Genomic DNA, 16,676 nt, shown 5'->3' with positions numbered 1-16,676 from the left:
TGTAGATCAACCATTGATAAAAGTTATGCGGTTCCTAGGCAAAAGGAAACAAGAAAGGTTTATACGAAACCAAATATAACAAATGATATATTATTTAAGAACTATTTTCAAATTAAACATTTATTTGAACAATCCTAATATACACACATGCTTTAATATTTGTCATATAAATTATAATTTATTTGTTTGTAATTCAAATTTTCAAATGTACTATGTATTGGATATGGATGGAATGTATGTTTTCATTACAGAAATTCTGATTAGCGGATAAATCCTTATGCTGCAGTAAATACAATAAAATACTTAAATACTATGATTAATCAGAGTTCCTATAGTTAAAAAGTACATTATTCAGAAGGAAAATCTAGCACTATAAAAGGCGTTCATTGGCTGATTCTTTTGTGTTAGGGACCGATTCTGTTTTAAGCAAACATCAACGGACTTGTTATGTTTTACGATCATAAACTCATGGTCACATACTATGTATGTATGTTTGTTTGTATATTGTACATAAATGTTATGTATCTTTATTTGCAGCAATAATGTTATAACTTAAAAATAGAAAAATGTTCTTGTGCACAGAATTTGTGTTTATTATTAGTCAGAATTATCATTCTTATTATACAAACTTACAAATATCAGCTGTAAAATTAGTTATTTAAAACTTATACGCATACACTCTTTTATATAGAGATAAAAAACTTAAAATTTTAAAAACCTTGAAAGTTGAAATTTTAGTTTTTGAGATACAACACTCTGGCTGCAAACGAAAGCGTTTTCATTCAGTCTACTACAAATTGAATTTAAGAAAAATTTCGTAATTCAATTTGGAGTAGATTTGAATTAAAGAAAAATTGAATCATTCAAAGCGAAATGTAATTCAAACATGAATGAATTCAGTATATGAATGATTTAAAATAAACTGAAAGCCTTTGAATTAAGCTATTGAATTAATTCCTGAGAATTAAAATAAGGATTGGTAGATTAAATTTTATATTTCTGAATTAAGATTTTGGTGAATTAAGCTCAAATTGAATTGATTAATTCGAAGCTCTGCTATAAATACACAATAAATTTAAATAAAAATATATATATTTATGTTTAAATGTACGCAGTAGGTAGTATATATAAATGTTTTAAAAAAATGATTAATTAATATTAGCCATAAAATACACAAGATAAGGTTAAAAAATTAAATAAATGGAATTTTATTTAATTATATAAAAATTTTAATAAAATTAAATAAATTTCATTTTTTTATAAAATTATTTATGCTTTTTTTTGTGTGTCATTTTTAAAATTTTATTTTTGTTAAAGAAACTCATAATAAAATTAAACAATTTTAACAAATTTTGAAAGTGTTTCTAAAAGGTTTGTTTTTCTTTTGAATTGTTTTTTTTTTTTAATCTGGCGATTGTTTTGTTTTTGTTTTTGTCATATTACAAATATGTTTTGTATAATAGCCTTAAGGTTTCAATTACATTTATTTTGAATTTGTATATAATATATAGTTTTTCTTGTATATATATTTCAATGTATATAGAAACAAATAAATACATATGTTTATATAAAATATTTTTTGTTGTTTGTTTTTAAACCCCGGCTTTCCTTTGTTAACATAAATAAAAAAAATATTCATAAAAATTAAAAATTACGTTAATATTTATATATAAATATTGCTAAACTTATGTGATTTTCTTTTAATGATTTTTATACAGTTTTCTTTTTATACATAATCTGCTTTGCAAAATCTACTAAATAAATTTGTAATGATGATGATGATGATGTGTTTAACTATTTAGGCATATCTTGAGGAAAATCTATTTTTGTAAAGAAAAATATATTTTAAATAGAATTTTCAATAATAAGAAGGATTTGTTAGCGTGTCTAAGGTTAAGTCCTGTGACTAAAGTACAGATAACTCTCGATTGTCTAGACTATAGTCTCAACTATAGATTAGTCAAATGTCTCGACTATAGAATAGTCCATTATCTTGACTACTGACTGGTCGGTCTATTGCCTTGACTATAGATTGGTCTATGATCTCAACTATAGATTTGTCTATAGTCTCGACTATAGATTGGTCTATTGTCTCTACTATAGATTGGTCTATTGTCTCGACTATAGAATTGACTATAGACTGTACTATTGTCTTGACTATAGGCTGGACTATGGTCTATTGTCTTGACAATAGACTGGTCTATAGTCTCGACTTTAGACTAGTCTATAGTCTCGAATACAGAATAGTCTACTGTCTGGACTATAGATTAGTCTATTGTCTTGACTATAGATTGGTCTACAGTCTCGACTATAGATTGGTCTATAGACTCGACTATAGAATAGGCTATTGCTCGACTATAGAATTGACTATAGACTGGACTATTTACTTGACTATAGACTGGTCTACGGTCTTGACTATAGACTCGTCTATTGTCTTAACTATAGACTGGTCTATTGTCTTGACTATAGACTGGTCTATTGTCTTGACTATAGACTGATCTATTGTCTTGACTATAGAATGGTCTATTGTCTTGACTATAGACTGACCTATTGTCTCGACTATAGAATGGTCTATTGTCTTGACTATAGACTGGTCTATTGTCTTGACTATAGACTGGTCTATTGTCTTAACTATAGACTGGTCTATTGTCTTGACTATAGACTGATCTATTGTCTTGACTATAGAATGGTCTATTGTCTTGACTATAGACTGGCCTATTGTCTTGACTATAGAATGGTCTATTGTCTTGACTATAGACTGGTCTATTGTCTTGACTATAGACTGGTCTATTGTCTTGACTATAGACTGGTCTATTGTCTTGACTATAGACTGGGCTATTGTCTTGACTATAGACTATTGTCTTAACTATAGACTGGTCTATTGTCTTAACTACAGACTGGTCTATTGTCTTGACTATAGACTGGGCTATTGTCTTGACTATAGACTGATCTACTGTCTTGTCTATAGACTGATCAATTGTCTTGAATATAGACTGGTCTATTGTCTATTGGACTATAGAATAGTCTATAGTCTGGACTATAGAATTGTCTATAGTCTGGACTATAGAATAGTCTATTGTCTGGACTATAGAATAGTCTATAGTCTGGACTATAGAATAGTCTATAGTCTGGACTATAGAATAGTCTGGACTATAGAATAGTCTATAGTCTGGACTGGTCTATAGTCTATAGTCTAGACTGGTCTATTGTCTTGACAATAGACTGGTCTATAGTCTCGACTATATACTGATCTATTGTCTTGGCTATAGACTGGACTGTTGTCTCGATTCTAAAATAGTCTTATGTCTCGACTATAGAATAGTCTATTGTCTCGACTATACAATAGTCTATTGTCTCGACTATAGAATAGTCTACAGGCTTGACTATAGAACAGTCTATCAGCTCGACTATAGACTAGTCTACTGTGTTTACTATAGACCAGTCTATTGTCTCGACTATAAAATAGTCTGTAGTCTCGACCATAGCAAAGTCTATTGTCCCGACTAAAGAATAGTCTATTGTCTCGACTTTAGAATAAACTATTGGCAGCACTACAAAATAGTATTTTGTCTCGACTATAGACTAGTCCATTGTCTCGACTATAGACTAGTCCATTGTTTCGACTATAGACTAGTCTATTGTTTTTTCTATATACTGGTCTATAGTCGCGACTATAGACTAGTCTATGGTCTTGATTATAAACTAGTCTATGGTCTTGACTATATACTAGTCTATGGTCTTGACAAGTCTATGGTCTTGATTATAGCCCAAGTAATTAACTCTGCTTCTCGCCTATGACTCTGCCCAAATTAATTTCAAATTAAAAAAAAAACAACAAAATTCCTTATTACAAAAATACTAATAAGCGTTTTTAAGTTAAAATCTGGTTGTTTTGAAATCTTTATTTTAAAAGCTGGTAACTGTGTTTAGCTATTCCTGGAAAATGAATGACAAAATTCCCTTTTTCTATTATATTTTTCAGACCTAATAAGTGTGCATTACCATTCACCAAGTTTCTTCTTTTTTTTTTTGTTTAATTTAGCAACTGAAATTGGCAGTTTATAAACCGTCTGTTAAAAATGTATTCTTTCTGGCTAATCATTTGTATATAACTTTAAAAGTTTAAAACCCTTTGCGCTCTAGAACTTACACTCATACATAAAAAGTTTAAGCTTCGCTTAAATCACATCGATCATCGTCTAACATTAAACTCTCCTCTATAGCTTCTGCATCATTTGGATTCGAAGTTGGATGAGGTGATGAAGAACTTTCACCACAATTTGTGGCATAGACATGTGGTCGCTGCTGATTCGAATCGTCCGTATCGGGATCACGTATAGAATTGAAAGCATTAATAGCATTGGCATTTGGTGATGAGGTGTCTTCATTGGGTGGATAGACATGACGATGATAGCTGCCACCGGTCATAACATTACCATCACCTTCGAATTCAGCATCTCGTACACTACCAAAAGCGGGCGTATGTGAAGAACTTTTACGCATACTGGTCGGTGGTGACCAAACAGTTTGATAGAGTGGTGAAGCGAAGACATACATGTGATTTAGATATTCCATATCGTATGAAGGTTGATACGAATCCGATTCAAGGGGATTATAATATTGTGATGTTGATGGCTGATGCATGGGTGTTTGACGGCAACTATAGGGTCCCGATGTACCACCACCTCCTGAATAATGTGGTGTATCATAGTTTTGTGATCTTGTGGAAGAGATTAGAGGATAGGATGATTGCATTCCTGTAGGACGTGGTGGCATTGTGGCATAAATGCCACGGTATGCTTCGAATGGTGTCTGTGGATAGTAGGCATCAGACCAGCGCACATGATTCGGTGTATAATCACCTTTGGCATAGAGCTAAAAGAGAGAAAGGGCAAAATTGTAATGACAGAGCTAGAGTCTAGTATAAACTACACAGTCTGGAGAGACTATAAAATAGTCTATAGTCTGGACTATAGAATAGTCTATAGTCTGGACTTTAGAATAGTCTATAGTCTGGACTTTAGAATAGTCTATAGTCTGGACTTTAGAATAGTCTATAGTCTGTACTATAGAAGAGTCTATAGTCTGGACTATAGAATAGTCTCTAGTCTGGACTATAGAATAGTCTCTAGTCTGGACTATAAAATAGTCTATAGTCTGGACTATAGAATAGATTATTGTCTGGATTATAGAATAGTCTATAGTCTGGACTATAGAATAGTCTGTAGTATAGACTATAGAATAGTCTGTAGTCTGGACTATAGAATAGTCTATAGTCTGGACTATAGAATAGTCTATAGTCTGGACTATAGAATAGTCTATAGTCTGGACTATAGAATAGTCTATAGTCTGGACTATAGAATAGATTATTGTCTGGACTATAGAATAGATTATTGTCTGGATTATAGAATAGTCTATAGTCTGGACTATAGAATAGTCTGTAGTATAGACTATAGAATAGTCTGTAGTCTGGACTGTAGAATAGTCTATAGTCTGGACTATAGAATAGTCTATAGTCTGGACTATAGAATAGTCTATAGTCTGGACTATAGAATAGTCTATACTCTAGACTATAGAATAGTCTATAGTCTGGACTATAGAATAGTCTATAGTCTGGACTATAGAATAGTCTATAGTCTGGACTATAGAATAGTCTATAGTCTGAACTATAGAATAGTCTATAGTCTGGACTATAGAATAGTCTATAGTCTGGACTATAGAATAGTCTATAGTCTGGACTATAGAATAGATTATTGTCTGGATTATAGAATAGTCTATAGTCTGGACTATAGAATAGTCTGTAGTATAGACTATAGAATAGTCTGTAGTCTGGACTATAGAATAGTCTATAGTCTGGACTATAGAATAGTCTATAGTCTGGACTATAGAATAGTCTATAGTCTGGACTATAGAATAGTCTATTGTCTGGACTATAGAATAGTCTATAGTCTGGACTATAGAATAGTCTATAGTCTGGACTATAGAATAGTCTATAGTCTGGACTATAGAATAGTCTATAGTCTGGACTATAGAATAGTCTATAGTCTGGACTATAGAATAGTCAATAGTCTGGACTATAGAATAGTCTATAGTCTGGACTATAGAATAGTCTATAGTCTGGACTATAGACTATAGGACATAGTCTGGACTATAGAATAGTCTATAGTCTGGACTATAGAATAGTCTATAGTCTGGACTATAGAATAGTCTATAGTCTGGACTATAGAATAGTCTATAGTCTGGACTATAGAATAGATTATTGTCTGGATTATAGAATAGTCTATAGTCTGGACTATAGAATAGTCTGTAGTATAGACTATAGAATAGTCTGTAATCTGGACTATAGAATAGTCTGTAATCTGGACTATAGAATAGTCTATAGTCTGGACTATAGAATAGTCTATAGTCTGGACTATAGAATAGTCTATAGTCTGGACTATAGAATAGTCTATAGTCTGGACTATAGAATAGTCTATAGTCTGGACTATAGAATAGTCTATAGTCTGGACTATAGAATAGTCTATAGTCTGGACTATAGAATAGTCTATAGTCTGGACTATAGAATAGTCTATAGTCTGGACTATAGAATAGTCTATAGTCTGGACTATAGAATAGTCTATAGTCTGGACTATAGAATAGTCTATAGTCTGGACTATAGAATAGTCTATAGTCTGGACTATAGAATAGTCTATAGTCTGGACTATAGACTATAGGACATAGTCTGGACTATAGACTACAGGACATAGTCTAGACTATAGACTATTGTACTTATAGTTTACAGTCGGGACTATAGAATAGTCTACAGTCTGGACTTTAGAATAGTCTATAGTCAGGACTATAGAATAGTCTGTAGTCAGGACTATAGAATAGTCTATAGTCTGGACTATAGAATAGTCTATAGTCTGGACTATAGAATAGTCTATAGTCTGGACTATAGAATGGTCTATAGTCTGGTGTATAGAAAAGTCAATAGTCTGGAATATAGAATAGTCTATAGTTTGGACTATAGAAGATTCTATAATCTAGATTATAAAACAGTCTATAGTCTGGTGTATCTGGTCTCAATAATAGTCTATAGCCTGGACAGTTATTAGTCTTTGTTATCTACGAACTTACCTGTATAGGACGACTAAAACCTTTACTCAAATGTTTTGGAATGCCCAAAGTGTAACTATGACTAAAGCCCACTTCGGAACTTAGCAGATATTCATGAAATTTATTTGGATAGAATTCAATATTGTGATAATTATTGTAAATTTCCTCCTGCAAAGAAAAAAATGGAACATCATTAGTTAAAACAACATTAAAATATCCCTTCCAAAGTAATACATACCGTTAAGTTCTTCTTTTTCTTATAACTAGCCCAATTTTGAGCCTCCAATATCAATTTACCACCCGGTCTCAATTGATTAAACATACGCTTAAAGGCCAACTTAAGACCGGCATCACCGAAATTCAAATGAATCCATTTGGTAATGGACAAACATAAAATGAGATCATACTGCTGGGTATCATTGGCCAACAGTGATTCATCTTTTAGCACATAATTCGTTTGACGAAAGAAGACATTGTGGGGAAAATCATTTTTCGCTTTGGACTGATTAAGCTTATGCGTTGATGTTGAGTGTGTGGTATTGGCCTTGTGACTGGCCGTTGAGGTGGCCGGATGACCGGGTGTGCTGCGGGTGGTGGTGGATGTTGAAGCAGGTGATTGAGATTCAATATTTTGGGGACTAGTAGAGGCTTTGTTGGAAGTGTAATTGGTGGCAGAGGAGTGTGGTGGGGTAGTGGTGGTGGTTATGCCACCATAAGTGAGTGGAAATGATATAGGAAAGAAATCGGAGGCATCAACATTGGAATTCTCCTGCTGCAAATACAAGTGATGATGATGATGGTGGTGGTGATGATGATGCAGCAGATGATAGTGCAGTAAATGATGTTGGAATTGTTGCCAATTTTCATAGTGATTGCCATGGCCGTGGCCATGATGGTGATGATGATTGTGGGCTTGTTGTGGATGCTGCTGCTGTTGTTGCAGTTGTTTTTTCTTTTTACGTCGTCTACGTCCCTTCTTTTGCTTAACATCGCTCATATTGTTTGTGTTGTCCATGCTGTCTGTAGCTTCCATTAACTCTTTCTTTATCATCTCCTGTGGTATTCGCACATACATGGCTAAATTGCGTCTTGCTCTGGCAATCAATTCCTTGTCTATGTCTATGCCCAAAATAGATTTAGGTGCCAGCTTTCTAGCCACCGTTATGGTCATGTGACCCACATTACAGCCTATATCTAAAATATCCTTGTTCTTAAACAGCTCTGGATACTGTAAAAACACCTGCAAACGTATGTCCATAAATTCATTAAGATGCCTAAGGCCAGCATAACGATCATAATTGCCATAGCGGTACTGTTTGCCATCCGCTGGGAATTTGGGTAGAGATTTAATGGAAATGTTGGATGAAATCATTTCCTTTTTAACCGTTTCCGCTAAAATTAAAGCATTTTTGGTATCGACAGCTTCGCTGGTTAGTTCGCTTGTGGTTTCCGGCTCGGCGGCGGTGGTCGTGGAAGTGGCTACAGAGGCAGTACTTAAAGGACTGCCCAACAGAACACCAGTTTCTGCAAATATTTCCACTTTCGGCAATTCGGGTGTATCATCACGCGGTATTTCTATAAAATTTTAATATTTTTCTTAAAAAATGTTCTAATCTTCTTAATTACCTAAAAGTTACCCTCCACTAGCTGTTTGCTTGCTTCTTCTATGGGACTTAGATCTGTCTGGACACTTTCACTGATCGAAGTGGAACGGCGTTGAGATTTCCTCGCTCCAGTAGCGGTGGTTCGTGGTGGTCGCTTCCAAGCACCTGGCTGTGGCACCACTGGGCTAACAATTTTATCCATGGAATCCATGCGGAAATATTTCTGGAAATTTTAATAAGAAAACTCATTTCATAAAAAACTTTTATTAAAAGAAGTCTAATATATAGTCTCGACTAGTCGAATGTATAGAGTATAGTCTAGTCTATAATCTAGTCTATAGTCAAGTCTATAGTCTAGTCTATAGTCTAGTCTATAGTCTAGTCTATAGTCTAGTCTATAGTCTAGTCTATAGTCTAGTCTATAGTCTAGTCTATAGTCTAGTCTATAGTCTAGTCTATAGTCTAGTCTATAGTCTAGTCTATAGTCTAGTCTATAGTCTAGTCTATAGTCTAGTCTATAGTCTAGTCTATAGTCTAGTCTATAGTCTAGTCTAGTCTATAGTCTAGTCTATAGTCTAGTCTATAGTCTAGTCTATAGTCTAGTCTATAGTCTAGTCTATAGTCTAGTCTATAGTCTAGTCTATAGTCTAGTCTAGTCTATAGTCTAGTCTATAGTCTAGTCTATAGTCTAGTCTATAGTCTAGTCTATAGTCTAGTCTATAGTCTAGTCTATAGTCTAGTCTATAGTCTAGTCTATAGTCTAGTCTACAGTCTAGTCTATAGTCTAGTCTATAGTCTAGTCTATAGTCTAGTCTATAGTCTAGTCTATAGTCTAGTCTATAGTCTAGTCTATAGTCTAGTCTATAGTCTAGTCTATAGTCTAGTCTATAGTCTAGTTTATTGTCTAGTCTATAGTCTAGTTGTTGTGGATGCTGTCTAGTCTATAGTCTAGTCTATAGTCTAGTCTATAGTCTTGTCTATAGTCTAGTCTATAGTCTAGTCTATAGTCTAGTCTATAGTCTAGTCTATAGTCTAGTCTATAGTCTAGTCTATAGTCATGTCTATAGTCTAGTCTATAGTCTAGTCTATAGTCTAGTCTATAGTCTAGTCTATAGTCTAGTCTATAGTCTAGTCTATAGTCTAGTCTATAGTCTAGTCTATAGTCTAGTCTATAGTCTAGTCTATAGTCTAGTCTATAGTCTAGTCTATAGTAGTCTATACTCTAGTCTATAGTCTAGTCTATAGTCTAGTCTATAGTCTAGTCTATAGTCTAGTCTATAGTCTAGTCTATAGTCTAGTCTATAGTCTAGTCTATAGTCTAGTCTATAGTCTAGTCTATAGTCTAGTCTATAGTCTAGTCTATAGTCTAGTCTATAGTCTAGTCTATAGTCTAGTCTATAGTCTAGTCTATAGTCTAGTCTATAGTCTAGTCTATAGTCTAGTCTATAGTCTAGTCTATAGTCTAGTCTATAGTCTAGTCTATAGTCTAGTCTATAGTCTAGTCTATAGTCTAGTCTATAGTCTAGTCTATAGTCTAGTCTATAGTCTAGTCTAGTCTATAGTCTAGTCTATAGTCTAGTCTATAGTCTAGTCTATAGTCTAGTCTATAGTCTAGTCTATAGTCTAGTCTATAGTCTAGTCTATAGTCTAGTCTAGTCTAGTCTATAGTCTAGTCTATAGTCTAGTCTATAGTCTAGTCTATAGTCTAGTCTATAGTCTAGTCTATAGTCTAGTCTATAGTCTAGTCTATAGTCTAGTCTATAGTCTAGTCTATAGTCTAGTCTATAGTCTAGTCTATAGTCTAGTCTATAGTCCTAGTCTATAGTCTAGTCTATAGTCTAGTCTATAGTCTAGTCTATAGTCTAGTCTATAGTCTAGTCTATAGTCTAGTCTATAGTCTAGTCTATAGTCTAGTCTATAGTCTTGTCTATAGTCTAGTCTATAGTCTAGTCTATAGTCTAGTCTATAGTCTAGTCTATAGTCTAGTCTATAGTCTAGTCTATAGTCTAGTCTATAGTCTAGTCTATAGTCTAGTCTATAGTCTAGTCTATAGTCTAGTCTAGTCTATAGTCTAGTCTAGTCTAGTCTATAGTCTAGTCTATAGTCTAGTCTATAGTCTAGTCTATAGTCTAATCTATAGTCTAGTCTATAGTCTAGTCTATAGTCTAGGTCTATATTCTAGTCTATCGTCTAGTCTATAGTCTAGTCTATAGTCTAGTCTATAGTCTAGTCTAAAGTCTAGTCTAAAGTCTAGTCTAAAGTCTAGTCTATAGTCTAGTCTATAGTCTAGTCTATAGTCTAGTCTATAGTCTGGTCTATAGTCTAGTCTATAGTATAGTCTATAGTCTAGTCTATAGTCTAGTCTATAGTCTAGTCTATAGTTCTAGTCTATAGTCTAGTCTATAGTCTAGTCTATAGTCTAGTCTATAGTCTAGGTCTATAGTCTAGTCTATAGTCTAGTCTATAGTCTAGTCTATAGTCTAGTCTATAGTCTAGTCTATAGTCTAGTCTATAGTCTAGTCTATAGTCTAGTCTATAGTCTAGTCTATAGTCTAGTCTATAGTCTAGTCTATAGTCTAGTCTATAGTCTAGTCTATAGTCTAGTCTATAGTCTAGTCTATAGTCTAGTCTATAGTCTAGTCTATAGTCTAGTCTATAGTCTAGTCTATAGTCTAGTCTATAGTCTAGTCTATAGTCTAGTCTATAGCCTAGTCTATAGTCTAGTCTATAGTCTAGTCTATAGTCTAGTCTATAGTCTAGTCTATAGTCTAGTCTATAGTCTAGTCTATAGTCTAGTCTATAGTCTAGTCTATAGTCTAGTCTATAGTCTAGTCTATAGTCTAGACTATAGTCTAGTCTATAGTCTAGTCCACAGTCTAGTCTATAGTCTAGTCTATAGTCTAGTCTATAGTCTAGTCTATAGTCTAGTCTATAGTCTAGTCTATAGTCTAGTCTATAGTCTAGTCTATAGTCTAGTCTATAGTCTAGTCTATAGTCTAGTCTATAGTCTAGTCTATAGTCTAGTCTATAGTCTAGTCTATAGTCTAGTCTATAGTCTAGTCTATAGTCTAGTCTATAGTCTAGTCTATAGTCTAGTCTATAGTCTAGTCTATAGTCTAGTCTATAGTCTAGTCTATAGTCTAGTCTATAGTCTAGTCTATAGTCTAGTCTATAGTCTAGTCTATAGTCTAGTCTAGTCTATAGTCTAGTCTTTAGTCTAGTCAATAGTCTAGTCTATAGTCTAGTCTATAGTCTAGTCTATAGTCTAGTCTATAGTCTAGTCTATAGTCTAGTCTAGTAGTCTATAGTCTAGTCTATAGTCTAGTCTATAGTCTAGTCTATAGTCTAGTCTATAGTCTAGTCTAGTATAGTCTAGTCTAGTCTAGTATATAGTCTAGTCTATAATCTAGTCTATAGTCTAGTCTATAGTCTAGTCTATAGTCTAGTCTAGTCTATAGTCTAGTCTATAGTCTAGTATATAGTCTAGTCTATAATCTAGTCTATAGTCCAGTCTACAGTCTAGTCTATAGTCTAGTCTATAGTCTAGTCTATAGTCTAGTCTATAGTCTAGTCTATAGTCTAGTCTATAGTCTAGTCTATAGTCTAGTCTATATAGTCTAGTCTATAGTCTAGTCTATAGTCTAGTCTATAGTCTAGTCTATAGTCTAGTCTATAGTCTAGTCTATAGTCTAGTCTATAGTCTAGTCTATAGTCTAGTCTATAGTCTAGTCTATAGTCTAGTCTATAGTCTAGTCTATAGTCTAGTCTATAGTCTAGTCTATAGTCTAGTCTATAGTCTAGTCTATAGTCTAGTCTATAGTCTAGTCTATAGTCTAGTCTATAGTCTAGTCTATAGTCTAGTCTATAGTCTAGTCTAGTCTATAATCTAGTATATAGTCTAGTCTACAGTCTAGTCTATAGTCTAGTCTATAGTCTAGTCTATAGTCTAGTCTATAGTCTAGTCTATAGTCTAGTCTACACTTTAGGTTTAGTTCCAATTTTTGTGTTCACATAAAACACTGTTCTGTTTACTCTACTCACCTTTCCTTTCTGAGAATTACTCTCACTTATTTTACGTTTTCTACCACCGCCACCACCAGCACTTACAACCGAACTACCACATGAAGTGGCACTGGCACTACCACCACTACAAGTTGTGGTGGATACTAAATCCAAGCGTAAATCACGACATGCGCGTTCTCTAGCCACAGCTACATCTGAGAGTACAGCAGTAGCAGCAGACGAAGCAGCGGCATTATTGTTGCTGTTGCTGTTAGAAATGGACAACTCAACTGTGCTGGTAATTTCCTGTTTTTGTTGTAGTTCCTGAAGTTGTTGTGCTGGTAATGTAGGAATAGGAGGATTTTGTATAGTTTGTTGATCTGTTACTTTGATTTTATTACAATTGTCTTCGGTGGCAGTGTTGGTTGTGGCAGCATGGGCAACAGTGCTAGTAGTTACGGAAGCAGCGTTAGCTGTTGTATTAAGATTGTTGGCCATGTTAATGGCGATAGAATTATTTATGTTTTCAGTTATTGAGAGTTTTTCCTGTGGTGAATGTAACTCATTTTCTGTTAACTCTTCATCATCGCTACCCGCCGAATTGGCGGAGATGAGGGAATCTTGTCTGTGGCAAATATTTTCTACATCCATTGAGACGCCCTTTTCAGTACTTAAGGTGTTGCTTAAGAGATTAGTTGTGGGTTCATCCAATGAATCGATGGTGGTGGTAGTGCTGGTGGTAGAATTTAATGAATCATAACGACGTCTTTTGGGTTTACGATTTTTGCGATGCCTGTGCTTGTGCGATTTAGTTTGACCACCACGTAGGCCTAAAGCTAGAGAGGCTTGCAGGCTGATGCCCCGCTTCATGGGTGAAGTTAATTGCTTTTCATATTCCATAGAATCTACAGGATCCAATAGATGTAGGGGATCATGTATATTAGGCGGTATAATGACTTCCACTTTGGGTGGTGTGGTTATGGGCGATTGCCGGGGTGTGGTGGCCGGCGTATTATTGTTGGAGGAGGCATTTGAGGCCTCATTTTGCAAAGAGCTTAGATTTAAGGGATCTGAGATATTGCCGCCCAGTAGAAATTTCGTAGGCGGTATAAAATTGCCCTTACGTGGTCTTTTGTCCGGCAAAAAGAATTTGGAACGTAAGCAGCAAATATGTAGAGCTGAGGCCGCACTGGAGGCGGTGGAATTATTGGCTGAACTGGCGTCTTTGGTATTGTGAGAGGGACAACCATTAATGTGGCAGCAAGTTAGATTTGTGGCCGAAACAGCTCCGGCATTACCGGCTACCGGACCCACTGAGCCCAAAGTATTGTGAGCCGAGCCGGCACATAAAATATGATGATGATTACCACTCAAACCACCACTAGAGCGGTGTGGTGGCAAAGGTTTTTTATGCATGGGCTGTTGGTTTTGCTTGCAGTGGCCATGGCCATAACCTAATTTCTCCGAAGCCATGGCCGATAAAGCTAATGGTGGAAAACCAACACCACCAGCGCCTTGACCACCGGCTGACATACGTAAATCAATGCTATTAAGGGTATTGGAAGAAGCACCATGCTGTTGATTATGATAATGATGATGAGCATGATGTGGATGTTGGTGGTGATGATGATGGTGGTAATGACCTCCTACTTGATTTTTAAGATTTTGTATATTTTCCAAATCGGCTTTTGATGTGGCTGATAGATTTGTTTTCGTTGTTTCATTTTCATTATCTGGGCCATCATTTAGTATTGTTGTTGTGGCCGCTGCTGTTGCGGTTAAAACATTTGCTGGTGCTGCTGCTGTTGTTGCCGTTGTTGGATTCGTGGAGGAGGAGGAGGTTGTCTTCTTAGCTAGGGCGCTGGTGTTTGTGATGTTGTTGCTATTGTTTTGTTTGGCTGTTCTATGTTGACGTTTATTCCAACATTTATTCTTTTTATTATTATTTAGACTAGAACTGGCGGCACTGGTGGTTGTGTTAGCCGTACTATTATTGTTGCTGCTGCCAGCCGCTGATGATTTCTTATGTTTAACAAATTGTTGTGGTGCACGAAATTGATGTTGTTGCTGTTGGGATTTTAATTTATTTGTTGCCGTGGGCGTTGGTGTTGTTGTTGTAGCATGTTTAACAATAATTGTTGTGGCTGCATTTGTTGTTGCTGTTGCACTATCCATCATATGTTGAATATTTTGATTTTCATTATTTAATGTTTTATTTTTATTAACCGTTTCGATTAAAATTGTACCGGTTGTTTGACAATCACCAGGATTATCAAATTTCTTTAAAGTTTCCATTATATTTTTTCAATATTTATCATGGCATTGGCATGCATAACTTTTAAATATCATTTATTTTAATTAATTTCCTTTTTATCAATAGAGTTTTCTAAAAATTAAGCAAAATTTGATATGATTAAAATTAAATACTTTTAAAACTAAACTATAGTCCAAACTACAGACTAAAATCAAGATTATAGTCTAAACTATTACCAAAACTATAGACTTAGCTATAACCCAGACTATAGACTAAACTTTAGAATATACTTTAGACTATAGTATAGCCCAGACTATAGTCTAAACTACAGCCAGAATATGTACTAAACTATAGTCCAGACTATAGACTAAATTGTAGTCCAAACTTTAGAATAAACTATACCCCAGACTATAGTCTAAACTCTATATTAACTAAACTATAGCCTATAGAACTAGACTAGTTTAAACAATAGCAAGAATATGTACTAAACTAAAGGCCATAGTATAGACTAAATTGCAGCCAAAACTATAGACTAAACTATACCCCAGACTATAGTCTAAACTAAAGTCTATACTGACTAAACTATAGCCAGACTACAGACTAAAATATAGTTCAAACTATTGTCCAAACCCATTATAAACCAGACTATAGACTAAACTATAGACCAGACTATAAACTGTAGTCCAGGCTATAGTCTAGACTATAGTCTAAAATAAATCCTAGACTGACTACACTATAGTCCAGTCTATAAAATAAACTTTATCCCAGACTATAGTCTAATCTATAGACCAGACTATAGACTAAACTATAAATCAGAATATAGTCTAAATTATAGTACTGATTATGGAATAAACTATAGTTCACACTATAGTCTAAACTATAGTTCAGATTATTATCTAAACTATGATTCAGACTAATCTATAGACCAGACTATAGACTAAATTATAGTCAAGACTGAAGACTAAACTGTAGCCCAGACTATACTCTAAACTATAGTTTAGACTATAGATGAAATTATAGTCCACACTAGAGACAAAGCTATATTCTAAACAACAATCTAAAAACTAAATAATAAACCGGTATATAGTTCAGACAATAGGCTAAACTATAATCCACTTTATATACTAAACTATAGTAACGGCTGTGGACCAAACTAAAGCCCAGTATATAAACTAAACTATAGTCTACTTTATAATCTATAATCCCGATTGTATGATGTAAATCTATAATCGTTTTACATTAATAATTTCCCACTTTTCAATATTCGTTCAATACATTTATCAAAATTGATTTATGTGTTTTCTTTTCCACTTACTTCTTTTTATTCTCAATTTATTTGTTGATTCATTCACTTTATTATTACGTTTTTTTTTTCTTCATAAAAGTTTTATTTGTTTATTTTCTTTTTGCTTTCTTTTAAGCAATTTCCTTTATTCATATTTTATAAACCTTTATTTTAATATTTATTTGTTTTTAGCACTTTTTTAACATATTTTCACTTTGGAGTTTACAAAATTTTAAACTTTTAAGCGATTTTTTCACTATTTAACATTCCATTAATAAACATTTTCTTTTATTTATTTATTCTCAGGCAAAATATAGCCTCCTGTCGAGCAGGTAAACGGAAAAAAAACTCCTTGTGGCAAAAACACAGTCATCTAGAAAGAAAGGAAAAGAAGAAGAAAATTGAAAATTCAATATATTACATTGTATATTATTTA

At 34.0% G+C, this 16,676-nt stretch overlaps 1 protein-coding gene across 1 annotated transcript in view; it reads right to left on the bottom strand.

Moving 5' to 3' along the window:
* Positions 1 to 1,713: 1,713 nt before the first annotated feature.
* LOC119608267 (7SK snRNA methylphosphate capping enzyme bin3) overlaps positions 1,714 to 16,676 on the bottom strand; it is a 43,119-nt gene continuing 28,156 nt past the window's right edge. Inside the window, exons 2-8 of the mRNA XM_037962621.1 lie at positions 16,271 to 16,613; positions 12,741 to 15,087; positions 8,733 to 8,922; positions 7,334 to 8,670; positions 7,117 to 7,263; positions 4,151 to 4,875; positions 1,714 to 1,820 (exon numbers count right to left, since the gene is read on the bottom strand). Of these exons, the coding sequence (XP_037818549.1) occupies positions 4,168 to 4,875; positions 7,117 to 7,263; positions 7,334 to 8,670; positions 8,733 to 8,922; positions 12,741 to 14,996 (4,638 nt within the window). The 5' untranslated portion in view covers positions 14,997 to 15,087; positions 16,271 to 16,613 and the 3' untranslated portion in view covers positions 1,714 to 1,820; positions 4,151 to 4,167. The remainder of the gene's footprint in view (positions 1,821 to 4,150; positions 4,876 to 7,116; positions 7,264 to 7,333; positions 8,671 to 8,732; positions 8,923 to 12,740; positions 15,088 to 16,270; positions 16,614 to 16,676) is intronic.

This window comes from Lucilia sericata, unplaced genomic scaffold, assembly GCF_015586225.1.
Source record: "Lucilia sericata isolate MDLA Ls3-8-SP2 unplaced genomic scaffold, ASM1558622v1 Contig000816F_arrow, whole genome shotgun sequence".
Lineage (NCBI taxonomy): Eukaryota > Metazoa > Arthropoda > Insecta > Diptera > Calliphoridae > Lucilia > Lucilia sericata.
Note: the sequence above shows the minus strand (reverse complement) of the source record. Positions and strands in the feature narration are given on the sequence as shown.